Raw genomic sequence first — 17,678 nt, 5'->3', positions numbered from 1 at the left:
ATGTTTTACCACTGAGCTACATCCTCAGGTCTTTCTATTTTGAGACAGGGTCTTACCAAGTTTCTTAGAGCCTCACTAAATTGCTGAGGCCAGCCTTGAACTTGTGATTCTCCTTCCTCCGTCTTCTGAGTCGCTAGGATTACAGGTATGTGACACCTTGCCCAGCCTTGTTGCTTTTTAAAGAGATTTTTAGCATAATCTTGGAAAACTGAAGATCCTTCCTGACAGACATCGGGAAACCTGTTGTTGGCTGGGCAGAAACTCTTGAGGTTGTTGACTCTTAGCTTTATGATCAGATGGGAAACAGGTCTTGGTAATCTTCTGGTCTGTGCCTTCCTACCCATACCCTCTCTATGCTGTTTTCTCTGATGACCAAGAGTTGGGATCAGGAGGGAAACAGTCCTGCTACACTGTCAGCCCACTGAATTTACATGTCCATCCCCACTGAAGCCTTGGTGTGTGTGTGTCTGTCTGTCTGTCTCTTTCTCTCTCTCTCTCGCTCTCTCTCTCTTTAGCTTCTCTCTCTGTTTAGTTTGTTTTTGTAGTACTAGGGATTGATGAACACAGGGGTCCTGAGCTACATCCTCAGTTCTTTTAATTTTTTATTTTGAGACAGTCTCACTAAGTTGCCCAGGCTGACCTGGAACTTGCAATCCTTCTACCTCAGCTTTCTGAGTTACTGATATCATGGATGTGTGCCACCATGTGCCTTGCCCACTCTCTCTGGCCTCAATTTCTCTGGCATAATGGGAAGCAAGTTAATGGGTAGAAACGGAAGGCAAAAGTTGAAGCCATCATTCCCACTTACAGCCTAGCCCTGGGGCCGAAATAGATCCTATTTCTGTCCACCCCAGCTGGGCTAGTAAATATGTCTGCATTTTCTCCCACAACTGAAACTAGTCAGTTTAGATCTGGGCCTCTTTATTCTTCACTGGGTCCTGCAGAGACAGAGTTAAGGAGTTTTGGAACCTACCTTGAATAAAAGGAAGATATCAGGGAGGGGCAGGTATCTGTTTTACTCACTCCTCCTCTACTTCACCCCCACCCATCTTATAAGGATGGGCAGCTTCTTCTGCCCTGGATCTTATCAGGAGAAACTCCCTGCCCTTAATCCTGAGTTCCAGATGCACAATGCCTCAGTTTGTGATGTTGAAGCTGATGAGACAAGATGAAATAAAGTTATTCTTCCTAGGACTCTGTAATTGAAAAGTGGTGTACGCCTCAAGTATGCCTAAGGGATTTTCCTTCCCGGACCCCAACTAAACCAAGCAACGCCCCCCTCCACACGCGAGTGCGCGCGCGCGCGCGCGCACACACACACACACACACACACACACACACACACACACACACACACCACACTATTCATTCCTTCCCTCCTCACCATTGCACCCTGAGAGACTGGGTTCTGCTACCCTCTAGTGGCCAGAGCTTAAAGGACTCTCGCACCCAATCAGGACCTTCAAGGACTTTACCACGGAATTGTCTAGAAAACACCTGAGAGACAAACCAACGTGGCATTTCATAAATGAGAAAGCTGAAGAGCCCTAGAGAGTTGGGAATCTCTGGGACTACAGCCCACTCTCGTGACTCTCAGGTACAATGCTCGGTCCACTTTCACTTCCTCACCCTCTGACACGTTATAGCTTCCTGTCTCATCCCTAGGAAATTAGTCCAAATTGGAAACACTGAAGCCAAAAGGACCCGGTCTCTCTACGTCTCCGTGGCTCTACACCCGAACCTCAGGTGTCATTTCAAGTAAACTGAGATAACAGGGTTCTTCAGAGGAGTTGAATACTCCCTGACTTTTTGAGGTTAACAATCTTTCAGGATTTTGATTTGACAAAGCACATCTCCTGTCGCCTGAGCGATACTACTGTATCATTCCTGGTAGTTACCCAGGTCTCCTGTCTCCATGGTAACCGGGGCTTTGCGACCTTCGGTTTACAGCGGTCGTGCTGCAGCCACTGCAGTGGTTGCTAAGCGACCGGGGAGAGAAGGCACCAACTTGAAGTGGGGACCTAGGCCGATGTCCTAGAGGGAAGGATCCCAGGGAGGCCCACGGAAGGCAAAGTGCCTGATCTCACATGTAGAGGTGCGGTACAGGGCGCAGGCCGCGCTGCTCTCTCGGTGGTATCGCCACCATGGCGGTAGCGATGCCCGGGAGTGGGGTGGGGGTCTCAGGCTGGACCTGGCGGCCGGTGGCTCGGAACGCGCTTCTGGCTCGGGCCTTCCATTCATGCACCGAACTGCGGGGACGGTTCTATCTGGTGGGGGGTCTTCTAACAGGAGGAGCGAGAGAGCCCAGCAGGGACACGGTGGTCTTCGATCCGACTGGGGGCCAGGCTGTGCGACTGGGAGCTAGGGACAGCCCCCTGCGCAGTCACCACGACGCGGCAAACGTGGGCGGGCGTTGGCTCTGTGTGGTGGGCGGCTGGGACGGGTCGAGACGCCTGGCCACAGTAGCGGTGCTGGACACAGAGCTTGGAGTGTGGGAAGCATGGGCGGCGACCCCTGGCAACTGCCCCCCTGCTGGCCTCAGTAGTCACACCTGCACTCGCCTCTCGGATCGGGAACTGAGGGTGACAGGCCGAGAGGGTGGTACCCACACTCAGCGGCGATATGGAAGCATCTACACCTTAAAGCTGAACCCGAGTGCCCGCACTTATTGGTATGGTATTCCCCTGCCCCAAACCTTTCACCTCCACTCTGGGAAAGCAAAAACTAAACTTCTCAGGCAAATAATCCATATACTCGCCCTTCCACTCACTTTCCAGGATTCTACCATTTCTGAAATAGTTGAACCCTTTATAATATTACTCTACCTGGGATCTATCCTAGGCTTCCTTTCCATCCTCGGCAAGGGTAGTTGGGAAATGGCAGTAAATGTACATTTTCGAGAAAACCCCACTCAGACCTGAACTTCTGCATATCCACAGCTACAAAGAAGAAGACTGTCACACAGTCTCCCGCTCAGGTCACAGTGCTGCCCTGCTTCAAATTCCTGGGCCCCACCCTGGTCATCAGTTATTGCTCTTTGGGGGTTGCAACTCAGCTGAACCAGAAGTAGCTGGGCAATGGAGTCATGGGAAGATTAAGGTATTAAGGGCTCACACCTTAAGGGGTTAAAATCATGAGGCTTAAATCCCTACAGTCCTTTCTTTCTTCCCCAAGGAGGAACCTCCTGTTGCCCCTCGTTTGATGGAACAGCTTGCAAGGCTTGTGAGCAAGGGGCAAGGGTCCCGCCAAGGGCCCCCCGGACTGCGCCATCACTCATGTTCTGTGGTGGGGCCTTTTGCTGTGCTGTTTGGTGGAGAAACTCTGACCAGAGCTAGAGACACCGTCTGCAATGACCTCTACATCTATGATACTCGTGAGCCAAACTAATAGCTAACGGGAAGTGGGGGGGAGGTGGGAAGACAGGAGAATCTAAATACTACAGAAAGAGTATGGAGTAATGGGGTAGAGAGGAGGAATTTGTTGACAAGGAGTACACAGAATATTTGTGGGTCTACTGAGGCTCACAAATCAAGTGAGGAAAAAAATAATGGACAGGCACTTGGTTGTGTTGAATCCTGTGGGGTATGGTGGTACACACCTATAATTTCAGCTACTCAGGAAGCTGAGGCAAGAGGATCAAAAATTCCAGACCAGTCTTGGAAACTTAGTGAGGCCTTATCTCAAAATACAAAGGGCTGGGTGTGAGGCTTATCTCGAAATAAAAAGCTCAGTGGTAAATCAGCCCTGGGTCAAATTTCAAGTATGCCAAAAAAGAGTCCCAAGGGGGACAAAGTACATCTACCTCAGTAACCGCCTTCTGCCCCTACCCAACAGGCAAGTCTCCTTCTCTGTGGTTCCACTTCCCATGTGCAGACCGTGGGCTGAAACGAGTGGGTCATCGCACCTGCCTTTGGAATGATCAGCTTTACCTGGTCGGGGGTTTCGGTGAGGATGGCAGGACTGCTAGCCCACAGGTTTGCATCCTAGACCTCTTTATTTAAAAAATAGTGCCAAAACATACTGCCAAGACTTTGGTCGCAAACCCATAAAGTATTATCACTACTGTTATCTGCCTCATTTCAAATGCTTATTAAATTTCAATTGAGAGTCAACATTTGTCTCTAAATCTTTTTTTTTTTTTGGAAGGGCAGTAAGTAAGTAGACACATCTTTATTTGCAAGGGAAAGGACAAAGTGTCTGGGTCTGTTCTGAGGTTGAACCATTAACCTGATGGAAACAAAACCCACAAATCATATGCTGTCCCTTGCCCTTAAGCAATTTTCACCCCTAATTGGGAGAAAGTTCCAAGCTACAGCTAAACATTCTGACCAAAACATTTAATTAACAAAAAAATATTACAATAGCCGAGAAAATAATAATAATAACAATAAAGAGATCAGAAGTGGGAGTCAGGGTAGAAAAAAATGTAGCGGTCTTGGTCCCTAGGAGACCAACACTCCAGCTGAGCTAGTCTTGGCCCCAGCCCCTTCTGAGTTCTCCTTGTTTGTTGGTTTCTCATCTTCCCCCATGAGACGAATGTTGTGCTTTTCCCGGAATTCATTCAGTTCTTTTCCTTTTGCCTGAAGCTGCTGTGTCAGTGTCTCGATGATCTTCTGTATCTAGAGGGCAAGCATCAGAATTATATAAGAATTTTAGGTCTCCCTTTGCCCTACCTAGAATGGAACACAGTTAAGGGAAGTGAAAGAGAGACACTTCTAACCTCACCCTTTAACCGAGTGTTAACAGTGGAGCCTAGACACTAAAGTGACCCCCTTCTCAAACACAGTAGTTTACAGACTTTAATGTCCATGAGAATCACCTGAGCTACTTAATTTTTAAAAAGTCACATCACTCCCAAGGCTCTGATTCAGGGGGTCCAGGAAGTTCCATTTTAAACTAGTTGTTCAGAGGATTTTGATACAAGTGTCTGTGGACTACACTGTGAGAAACAGTGCTCTAATTCCCCATCTAACTCAACCACATGAAAGAGTCCATGGAAAGGGCATAAAGCCAGCAACTCCTCTTGTCTAAGGACTTGGACAAGCTATTTATAACATCTTTAACATGAGTTTCTGTGCAGATTTTCTGTCACCATTCCCTAAATTCCTAGGTCCCCCTTTCTTCCTTATCCATTTGTTACCCAAAGCTACTACGTAGGGATTCCTGCTCACCTGTTCCTTGTTATTCTCCAAGGCAGGCAGCACCTCTTTGACAGTCCGCTCCACCAGGACGCCTCCAACCATGCGGTAGCACTTGCGGGTTTCATCTACTTCCTTCAGTGTATCAATCACTAGGCTGAGGAAAGAGGAGGAGGCAGGATCTCAGAATTCAGACCCACTCTACTGCAACCCTCCCTCACAAGATGGCCCATCTGATTGTTCTATTATTTGCTTCTCCCTGACTTTTTCACCTGTGCTCATTCAACTCCATCTCCAGCTCAGCTGCTTTGGATGCCAGACCCCTCTGTTCCTGTCGAAGGCGGTTGAAGCCAGCAATTACCTAAAGTGTGTGTGTGAGAGAAAAAGAGATGAGAAAGGGGAGGCAGTAGAAAAGGCAGAGAGTAAAAACAGCACACAGGATGGCAGGTTTTACTCAGGTGCTATGGTGGATACCTACCTTGGAAATGGAGAACAAAAGTTTGCAATCTCTTACTTTAGTCTGTCTGGAATTCCACTACACACTTTCTGAGAGCTGACCATGTGTGAGGTTATTTGCTAGGCACTAAGAGAACAGATTTGGACTTTGGCTTCTTGCAATTTTTAGTTTGGAGCAGAAGGCAATTTAGAATATAAGGCTGGGGGGCTGGGAATGTAGTTCAGTGGTAGAGCATTTATTTGGGAGGAGGGAATGGGGATGGAGAGCCACTGGAGTACTTAACAAGAAAGTCTAGACTTGCAGGTAAGAAAGGCTATCAGAAAGGACCTTTTTTTTTTTTGTACCGGGATTGAATTCAGGGGCACTAACAACCACTGAGCCACATCCCCAGCCCTTTTTTGTATTTTATTTAGAGACAGGGTCTCACTAAGTTGCTTAGGACCTTGCTAAGTTGCCAAGGCTGGCTTTTGAATTCTCAACCCTCCTGCCTCAGTCTCTTGAGCCACTGGGATTACAGGCTTCCACCATGCCTGTCTGGAAAGGGCCTTTTAATGAGTAGCTCTGGAACCAGGAGCAGTAGCACACACCTATAATCCCAGCAGCTCAGGAGGCTGAGGCAGGAGGACTGCAGGTTTGAAAGCAGCTTCAGCAATTTAGTGAGACTGTAAACAACTTAGTGAGACCCTGTCTCAAAATAAAAAATTCTGAAAAAGGGCTGGGGATGTGGCTCAGTGCATAAGTGCTCAGTGGTTCAATCCCTGGTACCAAAAAAAAAAAAAAAAAAAAAAAAAGTAGCTTGGGAATAGGGGTATAGCTCAGTGGTAAAGGGCATACTTAGCAAGGTGCAAGGCCACAGGTTCAATACCCAGCACCAAGAATTAGAGTAACTCTTACTTGAGTATGCACAACATCCCATCCATTGATGTATTTAATAACATATGTCCAGAAGAGTAGGCCATTTGGTGCTAGAAAAACTTCCATAATTGATTAAGTCATGGTATCTTCTTGGATGGAATTTGTTTCTTGCTTTAAGAAATAGTTCTGGGAATTCCTCCTCCTTAATTTGGCGGGGTTCTCGTGGGGCCAATAATCACAGGACTCTTGCCCCTTGACCACAGTGACAGTGAATTATCTATGACACACTCTCTAGAGAAATCTGAATTTTGGGTAGAGACAAACAGGTACAAAAGGTAACCTAGAGGTTCTAGAAGAGATGACTCTTCACTCCTATTTCTGGGTTCCCCAAAGTTGCCCTCATTTTTGAACTTTGGTCTTTTGGCCTTTCATTTTATTGTGTTCAATTCTGTGAGCTACCCACCATTCTTCAAAAACACACACAAGGAGCTGGGGTTGTGTCTCAGTGGTAGGGTGCTCGCCTAGCACGCGTGAGGCCCTGGGTTAAATCCTCAACACCACATAAAAATTAAATAAAGGTATTATGTCCACCTACAACAACAACAACACACACACACACACACACACACACACACACACATATATAAAACATATATATATATAACAAAAAAAACACACATAACACAGAAGTTGGCCAGAGTTCGTTTTTGTAGTCTATAAAACCCTAACTGACACAAGTTGCCCAAGAATGTCTTAACTGAAACCTGAAGGATGAGAAATTGGGACAGTGGGATGTGGAGAAAGGAAAAGAAAAAAAAAGGGCACAAGAATTAACATATGTAAATGTCCAGGGAAGTGATTTCTACCTGCCCCTAGTTCTTAGTTCCCCAGAAACTGAACAGAGAAAAAAAAAAAAAAAAAGTGTAAAAATTGGACTGGGTACTAAGACCAAAACCACCATCGCTTCCAGTTTGGGGGTCTATGACTGTGTTTGGAATGAAGTATCAGATACAAAGTAAAAAAATGCAATATTGTGTACAATGAGTCAAAATGCAGCCTGTAAAAATTAAAAAATTTAAAAAAATAAAGATAACAATGCTCCATTAATAATACTATTAGTGAAAAGGGCTTTATAACTCCAACACCACCACCAGTTCTCTTTTGTCCTTAGGGACCGGCTGGTAAGGGCAGAATTTTAATCTTAACACAAATCTTTTAAAAATCCTATTTTTCTCTTTCCATAACAACCATTTTCTAAAGTTAAATGTATTGCCTTTCCTGTGTTTTATTTGAAATAAGCAGACTCATGGGCCTACACATTCATATTCTTTTTGTTAAGCAGTGGGCAGCACACCAAGCAGGTTCTTTACCTAGAACCTCTCATGTAAGATCCTGAAGGTCTCTCCCTAAGAATCATCCTCAAGTTTTTTTTTTTTTTCCCCTCCAAGTACTGGGTATGCAAGGGCTTATGCATGCTAGACAAGCACTCAACTGCTGAGGTATAGCCCCAGTCTTTATTTTTAATTTTGAGACAGGGTCTCACTAAGTTGCTGAGGTGGTCCTCCAACCTGGGATTCTTCTACCTCCCCTTCCTGGGCAGCTGAGATTATAGGCATGCACCAATATGCTGGGCTCCTTATGCTTTTGTTATAGCTGAACACAACTCCATGGTGTCCCTTTCCCCCTGGGAAGATGTGGGTTATTCCTAGGCTATTCCCATTACACAAGACCTTGCATTAATTATCTCATGTGCGGGTCTTCTCATATTTTTGCTACTGTGTTTTGAAGGGTGATTCCTAGTAGTGGGGATGTTGGGTAAAAGGTAAGCATATCTGTACATGGACTGGAGAGTTCCAAATTCCCTCATAGGGGCTGTACCTTTTACATTCCCACCAGTGTGAGAGCACTTTGATGTCATAGCTCACCAAAAGAGCATGTGGTCATATTTTTAAAAAATTTTCCCATTTTTAATTTGCAATTCTCTAACTGTAGGTAGAAATGCCATTTGCATTTCTTTTGTTCCATGAACTGTTTTGTAAAGCCCATTTGTGGTTCTAAAAAGTTGACCTCGGGGGCTGCGAATATAGCTCAGTTGATAGAGTGCTTGCTTTGCAAGCATGAGACCCTGGGTTCAATCCCCAGCACCGCAAAAACATTGGTTTTTTTCATTTTTTTAAACATCTTCATATATTAAGAATATTAAATTTTTGTTACAAATAGTTTTCCTAGGTTTTGACTCTTACTTTGCATGTTATATTTTGCCACACAAAATTTTTTCTTCTCTTGAAGTTTTCTGTAATCAATTTTAATTTTGTTTTCCTTTTTGGTTTCTGGATTTTAATTCACAAGGAATTTCTCCTCCCCACACCACCTCCACCAACTCATAGACCTTAAAGGAACTTACTAATGCTTTCTTTTAAAACTTGTAGGTATGGACTGGGGAGATAGCTCAGTCGGTAGAGTGCTTGCCTTGCAAGCACAAGGCCCTGGGTTTGAGCCCTAGCACCGCAAAAAAATAAATAAATAAATAAATCTTGTATGTTTTTTGTTTTTACATTTTTGTTTTTACATTTAAATGTTTTTACATTTAAAGTGGATAAACACTTGGAACTTATTTATGTGTGATTAGACAAAAAGGTTAATTTTTCTTTTCTTTCTTTTTTTTTTTTTTGCATACCGCTAATTCCATTTGTTAAAATTTCCACCTATTCCCCAAGATTTGAACTGTTGCCTTTATCAAAGACTAACTTTGGCATTTCTATTTGAGTCTTTCTTTGGATCTCCTACTGTGTTTCATGGGTCTGTATATATGTGCCAAGTACGCAAACATTTGTAATAAGGGTTTATTTTAAAAGTAGGAAAGCTAGCCCCATGTTCTTGCCCAACCTCTCCAGGGTTTTCCCAGCTATTCTTTTTTTTTTTTTTGCGGTGCTGGGGATCGAACCCAGGGCCTTGTGCTTGCAAGGCAAGCACTCTACCAACTGAGCTATCTCCCCAGTCCCCAGCTATTCTTCTGAACTCACTTTATAATTGGTCAGAATCTGCTTAAAAAAAAAAAAAAAAAATCTGATGGCACTGTACTGTTATTAAGTTTATAAATAGGTCTTATAGATAATTACAGGAAAACATGTTATTTGTTGTGTTGAAGAGTCTTTTATTAAATCTTTTATTTGATTTTCAATTGTAAAAAAAAAAAAAAAGAGATGCAATATGGAAAGAAAATGGGAGGGGAGGGAGGTTTAGGAGGAAAAAAAGAAGAAAAACACAGCTCAAATACAAAAAATCAGGTTTCAAGTTCTACCTCTGCCAATTCTACCATTCCCCCCCACCCCCCACACACCAAGTACTAGGAAATGAACCCAAGGGTGCTCTACCATGGAGCTACATCCCCAACCCTTTTTATTTTGAGACAAGTTGCTCAGGGGGGCCTGGAACTTTCAATACTCCTGCCTCAGCCTCCCAAGTCACTGGGATTACAAGCAAGCACCACCATGCCTAGTTTCACCTCTGCAAAATGTTGGTAAACATTTAATTCTACGATTCCCAGTGTTACTTATGTTAGAACCACCCGGAGAGCATTTTAAAAACATGAACACTCAGAGCTTCAGAACAATCAGTGAGGGCAAGGTCCAAAGGTGCAAGCCTTAGTATTCTTTTTTTTTTTTTTTTTTAAGCATGATCTAAAAGGAAGTCAAAGGGTTCTCCTAGGATCATGGTCAATTCTGAAGGTCAGGCAGGCTGTGCAACATAGCTGTATATATTTGCATATGTCTTCTCCTTTTTTCTCTTAACTGATATAAAAAGCAACTGCAAAAAACAAAAAGATTTCCCAAATAATTTAATGGGCAGCCAGAACCAAGAACCATTGGATTAACCTCTTTGAGTCTTTGTTTTCCTGGAAAATGTGGATAAGGACACCTACTTCATGAGGTTGTTGAACCAGGTATAAAATGGGTGTGAAAAGAGTTTTGTAAACAATTACATTAACTACTATTATGGCTTTCTCCCCAAATCCTGAAGTGTGCCCTCAAACACATCCATTCATCTCTCTTATATCCATTAAAATCTCCAGTGTCTTATTACCATGTATGCTTTTTTTTTTTTCCTTCACAGTACTGGGAACTGAACCTAGGGTGGCTACCATTGACCTATATTCTCAGCCTTTTTATTTTTTGAGACAGGGTCTCACTAAATTGCTGAGGCTGGCATTAAACATGTAATTCTTGTGCCTCGGCCTGTGGAGTTGCTGGGATTACAGAAGTATGCCATCACATCTGGCAAACCCTGCCTCTTTACTGGGGTTCCTTATCCCTAACTCTATATTTTTGTAATTTTACATGTACAAACAATTTTCTACAGGACATGGATTTCTTATTTTTTAAGGGCTGTATAACATTTACACCCAATTAATATATTTTTAAAAACTGCTTTTAGATTCCTGTGTTGAGACATTTAGGTTGTTTCCATTTTTCCTATAATAAATAACACCAGTGTTAAATATCTTTGAACCAACACTATAAAAATCTTTACAGTCATTTTGCTTGAATCACACTCCCAAAAGTTAAATTAATGAGTCAAAAAGTTGTTAACGTTATTACAGCATCTACTGAATGTTGACAGATAGCTCTCCAGGATGACCAGAGTAATTTATAGTGTTACTAGTAATGTTATGATTGTTCCTGCATCCTCGGTACCCTAATGGTAGGTAGTTTTTATTATTTTTGTCAATTTAATAACTTTTAGAATGGGATCTTAACTCCAGAAATACTGGAATCATCCTCGACTCACTATCCACATCCAATTCACCTGTAAGTTACTCCTGTCTGCTAACTACCTCAAATCCATCCTCTTCTATGACACCTGTACTACTGTGGTCTCCTGAGTTCTACACTGCCTCCAGATTTGTTCCCTTCAACACATTCCCCATGCTGTGACAAAAGTGACCTAAAATATAAATCTAACTGCATTACTCCCATGCCTAAAACCTTCAATAGTTCCTGGTGCTCCAAGGATAAAATCCAAACTCCTGAACATGGTGAACAAGTCCCACGAAGACCTGCTTACCTCTTCCAATCAGTCTGTCCCTCCCTTAACTAAGCACTCTTAACTGTCTTAACAGCAGTTTTCCTAATCATTTGTCTTCAGGCATTTGTTTAGAATCTTCACCATACCTGATGCAATTTTCTAAACCTCTCTCATTCCTTATTTCTCTGCCTAAGTCTAATTCTCTCTTCAGGTTTCAACTCAAAATCTTTTAGGAAGCATTTCTGATTAACCTTATTCCCATATGTTAACTTTTTCTATATGCACACATATAAATACATATCCATTGCTTCCTTAATTTTTTTAAAAAAATTTTAGTTGTCAATGGACCTTTGTTATTTATTTATATGAAGTGTTGAGAATCAAACCCAGTGCCTCACACATGCTAGGCAAGTCCTCCACCACTGAACTACAATCCCAGTCTTAAATCCTTCCTTAAATTTTTGACAGAAAATCTTTTCGATTTATATTGTATTTTCCACCATTCCATTCTTTACTGTTATCTTCTTTGAAATTTTCAAATATACAAATGAAACATTTTTATATACCCATCTTTTCTATAGTCCTAAAATAAACTGCCTTCTATAGTGTGGACAATACAGGAATACCTATTATGTACCAGACACTATTCAAGATTCTTTGTCTCATTTATTTCTGAAAAACAAAAATGGGGCTGGGAGTGTGGCTCAGTGGCAAAGCACATGCCTAGCATGTGTGAGTTCATGGGTTTGATTCACAGCACTGTTCCCTACCCCCCAAAAATGATTAAGGTATGTGTTTCAATTTATAAGGCAGGAGACCAAGGCTGTGGGGTAAGGAGAAGTAGTTAAGATAACATAGTACACAACTGGGACTTGTACCCATGTTTGTCTAAGAATCCATTTTTATTCAATATATATCACTCCTGGCTTGCCATATATTAATCTCTTATAAAATTATTTCCATTTGATTTATTTATTGTTTTTACTCAATACCACATATTTTTTTGTTGTTGTCATTTTGCAACAACTGGGGATTAAACCCAGTGGCCCTTTACTACTAAACTACATCTCCAGACCTTTTTATTTTTTATCCTAAGGCAGGCCTTGAACTTGTGATACTCCGACCTCAACCTCCCAAATAGTTGGGATTACAGGCATGTACCACATGTACCATAATACCCAACTAATACCATACAGTTTCAATAAATTAAGGAAAAATCTACAATCATTACCTTTTCTCCAAAATGTACTTAAGTCTTCTTACATGACATTTACGCTTAATGAGTTAGATGGAAGAACAGGATAGAGAATTATGACTGAATGTAACTGGAAAAGCATTTCCTAGGATTTTAACTGCCTTTACTGTCATTAACTGCCTTTTTTTCAGTTTACTGCCCACTTTTATAACAACTGCATTGACTCTCTGTAGAAGAAAACTTTTTTGACCTTACTACTGTGTTAAATAATGGTACTCATACCTTCCTTCTCTTTATTTAAAAAAAAAGATTTGGGGCTCAGCTGGTAGAGTGCTTGCCTTGCAAGCACAAGGCCCTGAGTTCGATCCCCAGTACCACAGAAAAAAAAAAAAAAAAAAAGATTTGGTGGTGAGGTTTGGGTTCTGGAGATTTAACACAGTGGCACTTTACCACTGAGCTACATCCCCAGTCCTTTTTCTTTTTTATTTTGAGGCAGGGTCTCACTAAGTTGCTGAGGCTGGCTTTGAACTTTCTTTCAATCCTCCTGCTTTTAGCCTCCTGAGTTTACTAGGATTGCTAGAATTACAGGTGTGAGCCATTGCTCCTGGCATCAGTTGCTATTCTCTCTTTTTTTTTCCCTTAACAGTGGTGGGGATCGAACACAGAGGCTCACACAAATTAGGCAAGTACTCTATCTGAGCTACAGGAAGGAGCTTGTGGGTCAGATAGAAAAGTGTCCAAAGTCTAACCATGAACAGACTACTCTCTAAATTTATTTCTTCACCAATAAAATAAGAGATCACATCTGTCTCATACAGTGCTGTGAGAATTAAATAATTACATCAAGGACTTAACAACAATATACAGCACATAACAAACTGTCAACAAATAGCCACTATTATTACGATTATCTCCACTTAAATGTAGCACAGATATCTTAAGTTCAGGTTGTTTAAAGCTGAATAAATCATCTTTTACCCCATTTTAAACTATTTCTCTTCTTGTCTCCTCCATTTCTACTAATGACACCACCTTGGTTTCACCTCTGAACACGCGGATGCCAGTGTTATGGTTTGGATCTGAAATATTCTCCCAAAGCTCATAAAGACTTGGCCCATGATGCAGCCATGTTCAGAAGTGGGGCCTCAGGATGTGATTAGATCATGAGGACTCTGACCTTATCGATGGATTATTCATAGCTAAATGGGCTCTTGGGAGGTGATGGCAACTTTAGGAGGCAGGGTCTAATTGGAGGAAGAAGATCACCTGGTATACGCCCTTGAAGGGTATATTTTGTCCCTGGTGTATATGTCTCTGTGTGTGTGTTTGTGTGTCTGTGTGTGTCTGTCTTACTCTTTCTCTCTCTCTCTCCCTCTCCTTCCCACACACTCCTCACCATGATGTTCTGCTTTACAACAGGTCCAGAAACAACAGAGCCAAGTGACCATGAACTAAAACCTCTGAAACTATAAGCCTAAATAAATCTTTCTTCCTTTTAAATTATTTATCTCAGGTACTTTTGCTGCACCAATGGAAAGCTGAGTAACGTAGTCATAAACTGCCAAACTTTAATTACACTTACCTTAGCAATTTCTTTTTTTAAATATATATATATATATATATATATATACATATATACACACACATATATATATATATTTAGTTGTTAATGAACCTTTACTTTATATATTTATTTATATTCAGTGCTAAGAATCGAACCCAGTGCCTCACACATGCTAGGCAAGTGCTTACCAGTGAGCCACAATCCCAGCCCACCTTAGTAATTTTGCTTAGGCTCTTTGACATCACCCTAGTTTAGATTTCTATTTTAGTCTGAACTACTGCAATAGTTTTCTAAAGGATCTCCTGATTTTTGAACTCCCTAAATCCATTCTACACACCACTGATAATTTAATCTTCCTAACACCTGGATGACATAGAAAAATATTCATGATAAATTTTTAGGCTTAAAACACAGATTAGAAAATGATACATACTGTATAATCGTAATTTTCTAAAACAATATATGTAAATATGTAAAAAACATATGCCCTCCTGTTATGGTTTAAATATGTTTTTCCCCTCCAAAACTCATGCTGAACTTGGGCATGTCTAGTGAAGTAGCAATGTTGGGAGGTGGGGCCGTTAAAAAGTGATTGGGGAACAAGTTAATTATCTTGACAGCAGTTTATTACAATGGCAGGCTGCCCTCATGTTTTCTCTCTCTTTTTTTTATGTTTTCTCTTTTCATGCTTGCTTTTCCAGGCACCACACACCCTGTTATGACACCCCTGCCAAATGCCTGTACTATCCCCTTGGATAAATCCAAACCTAAGCCAAAATAAATCTCTTTCTTTTATAAATTGCTCAGTCATAGGTATTCTGTTATAGCAACAGAAAATAGAGTAAAACAAAAATTGGTACAAAGATAGAAAATGTTGAAGTGGCTTTGAAACTAGAGAATAGGTAAAAACTGGTGCTGGGAATTGAACCCAGGACCTATGTGTATGCTAGGCAAGCACTCTACCAACTGAGCTATACCCCCAGCTCCCAAAGCTAGAATTTTTGAAGTGACTGTTTTATGGAATAAGACTATATTGCCTTGACCAGAGTATTAAGGGCAATTCTGGTGAGAGCTCAGAAGATAAGATGCATAGAGAAGCCTGGAATACTGGTAGAAATATAGACAGCAAAGACCATTCTGATACAATCTGAGAGAGAAATGAGAAATATCTTACTGGAAACCGGAATAAAGGTCATCCTTATTAAAAAGTAGCAAAGAACTTGGCTGCAATGTATCCATGCACTAGGACTTGCTGGAAAGTAAAACTTAAACATGATGAACTGGCTATCTGAATAAAGAGCTAAGCAGCAAAACATTCAGGCTGTTACATGGCTACTTTTAACTGCATGCAGTAAGCTGTGAGAGGAAAGCAATAACCTACAGGCAGACTTTATAATTAAAAGGGAAGCAGAGTGTAAAAATTTAGAAAACTCAGCCTGGCTATGCACAAAGTAAAAAAAGCATGCAAAAGTGTGGCCAAGCAATCATTCACTAAAGAAATTAGCACAGCTAGAAGGGAGCCAGATGCTATTCATAAGGACAATAGCAATAAGGCTCTGAAGGCATTTCAGAGCTCTCCCCTGACAGGCTCAGAATGTTAGGATCCTGAAGGACAGAAATGTCCTGCATTATCTTAGGCCTCTGCTCCCCACATCCCAGCATGCTCCAACCAAGGTTCAGAAAGCTTCAGGTGCAATTTGTACTGCATCCCCAGAGGCCACAAGCGGTAAGCCTTGGCAGCACCCATGTTATAGTACCAACACTGCATGTATATAGAATGAAAGAACTGTGGAAGCATGGCTTCTTCCACCTAATTGCAAAGGGTCAGTGGACTTTTAGGGGGGCCAAACAGAAAACTGCTTCAAGGGCACAGCTGCCAAAGAACTGCCACTTGGGCAATGCCTAGTGAAGTTGTGGAAGCAGCCAGGATCCCTGAACAGTAGAACCATTGTCGATGTGCAGTGTCTGCCTGGGAAAACTGCAGACAACTGTGCAACTCCAACCCAGAAAGCTGAATCACGGACAGAGTCAATCAAGTTATTGAGGCAAGGTTGCCTGACACTTTTTGCCCTTGTCCTCCACCTCCCCAGCATTTAAAGAAGTTGGTATGGGGAATGAAAAAATATTATGGAATCTTAAGACTAGGATTTCTGATTTGTTTGAAGCCTGCTACCCCTTCTTTCTGGACTATTTCTTTCTCCCTTTTGGAATGGGAACATCTACCCATACCTGTCTTACCATGTATTTTGGAAGTAAACAGCTTGTTTTCAATTCTTAGATTCACAAATGAGACTGTACTTTTGAGTTGGTGATGGAACAAGTTAAGACTTTCAGGACTCTTGGGACAGAAAAACTGCATTTTTATTTTTACTGGAAGTACTAGGGATTGAACCCAGGACTGCTTCACTACTGTGCTATATCCCCAGCCCTTTTTATTTTGAGACAGGATATTGCTAGGTTGCTAAAGGTGGACACCAAAGGTGATCCTCCTGCCTCAGCCTCCAGAGTTGCTGGAATTACAGGCGTGCCCAGCTGAAAAGACTGTATTTTGTGCTGTAAAGAAAAGAAGGTCATGATAATCCCAGCAGTTCAGGAGGCTGAGGCAGGAAGATCTCAACATAAAATATAAAAAGGGCCTGGGGGATTTAGCTAGTGGCAAAGTTGCCACAGGTTCAATCCCCCAATATCTCCCCCAACACACACACACACACACACACACACACACACACACACACACACAAGCAGCAATGAGTTTCAGGCAGCCTGAGGTGTAATTCTATAGTTTGAATATGGTTTGTCCCCTCTGAAACTCATGTAAACTTTGATTTCTATTGTGACAGAGCTTTTAAAAGGTAACCAGCCAGGCACAGTGGTGCACATCTCTAATCCCAGTGACTCAGGAGGCTGAGACAGGAAGAGACTTGGCACACTCAAGGCCAGCCAGCCTTAGCAACTTGGCAAGGTCCAAGCAACTCAGCAATACCCTGTCTCAAAATAAAGAATAAAAGGGTTGGGAATGTGGATCAGTGCTAAAAGTGCCCCTGGAAAACTTAAAAAAATAAGAGTTAACTAGATCATAATGCCTTTCCTGTAGGAATGAGTTTGTTTTTATGACAGCTGGTTGTAATAGAGTAAGCCTACCTTTCCTGTTAGCTTCCTTCTGCAAGTGCTCACTTGCCCTTTCACCTTCTGTCATGTTATAACACACATGCCAGATGCTACTGCTATGCCCATGAAACTCCCCAGCCTCCAAAACCTTAAGCCAAAATAAATCTCTTTCCTTTGTAAATTACCCAGTCTCTGGTATTGGTATAGCAATAAAAAATGAACTAAGACACCTCCCTTTTAGTCTACAAACATATATACAAAAGCATAAAGGAGGTAGGCAAACCTCTCAAAGCATACACTCCAAAAAGATAGTTACTTCTGGATAATAGGATTATG

At 41.9% G+C, this 17,678-nt stretch overlaps 2 protein-coding genes across 2 annotated transcripts in view; one reads left to right on the top strand and one right to left on the bottom strand.

Moving 5' to 3' along the window:
• The first annotated feature begins 1,987 nt into the window (after positions 1 to 1,987).
• Positions 1,988 to 4,112, top strand: Klhdc9 (kelch domain containing 9). Its single transcript, XM_047545176.1, has 4 exons — positions 1,988 to 2,671; positions 2,940 to 3,099; positions 3,175 to 3,373; positions 3,835 to 4,112. Exons 1-4 carry the CDS (start codon positions 2,145 to 2,147, stop codon positions 3,999 to 4,001), a joined length of 1,053 nt encoding a protein of 350 aa, XP_047401132.1. The 5' UTR covers positions 1,988 to 2,144; the 3' UTR covers positions 4,002 to 4,112.
• Positions 4,091 to 17,678, bottom strand: part of Pfdn2 (prefoldin subunit 2) — a 17,211-nt gene continuing 3,623 nt past the window's right edge. The window contains exons 2-4 of the mRNA XM_047545314.1: positions 5,411 to 5,499; positions 5,172 to 5,295; positions 4,091 to 4,619 (exon numbers count right to left, since the gene is read on the bottom strand). Coding sequence (XP_047401270.1) covers positions 4,443 to 4,619; positions 5,172 to 5,295; positions 5,411 to 5,499 — 390 coding nt within the window. The 3' untranslated portion in view covers positions 4,091 to 4,442. The remainder of the gene's footprint in view (positions 4,620 to 5,171; positions 5,296 to 5,410; positions 5,500 to 17,678) is intronic.

Source organism: Sciurus carolinensis, chromosome 1, assembly GCF_902686445.1.
Source record: "Sciurus carolinensis chromosome 1, mSciCar1.2, whole genome shotgun sequence".
Lineage (NCBI taxonomy): Eukaryota > Metazoa > Chordata > Mammalia > Rodentia > Sciuridae > Sciurus > Sciurus carolinensis.
Note: the sequence above shows the minus strand (reverse complement) of the source record. Positions and strands in the feature narration are given on the sequence as shown.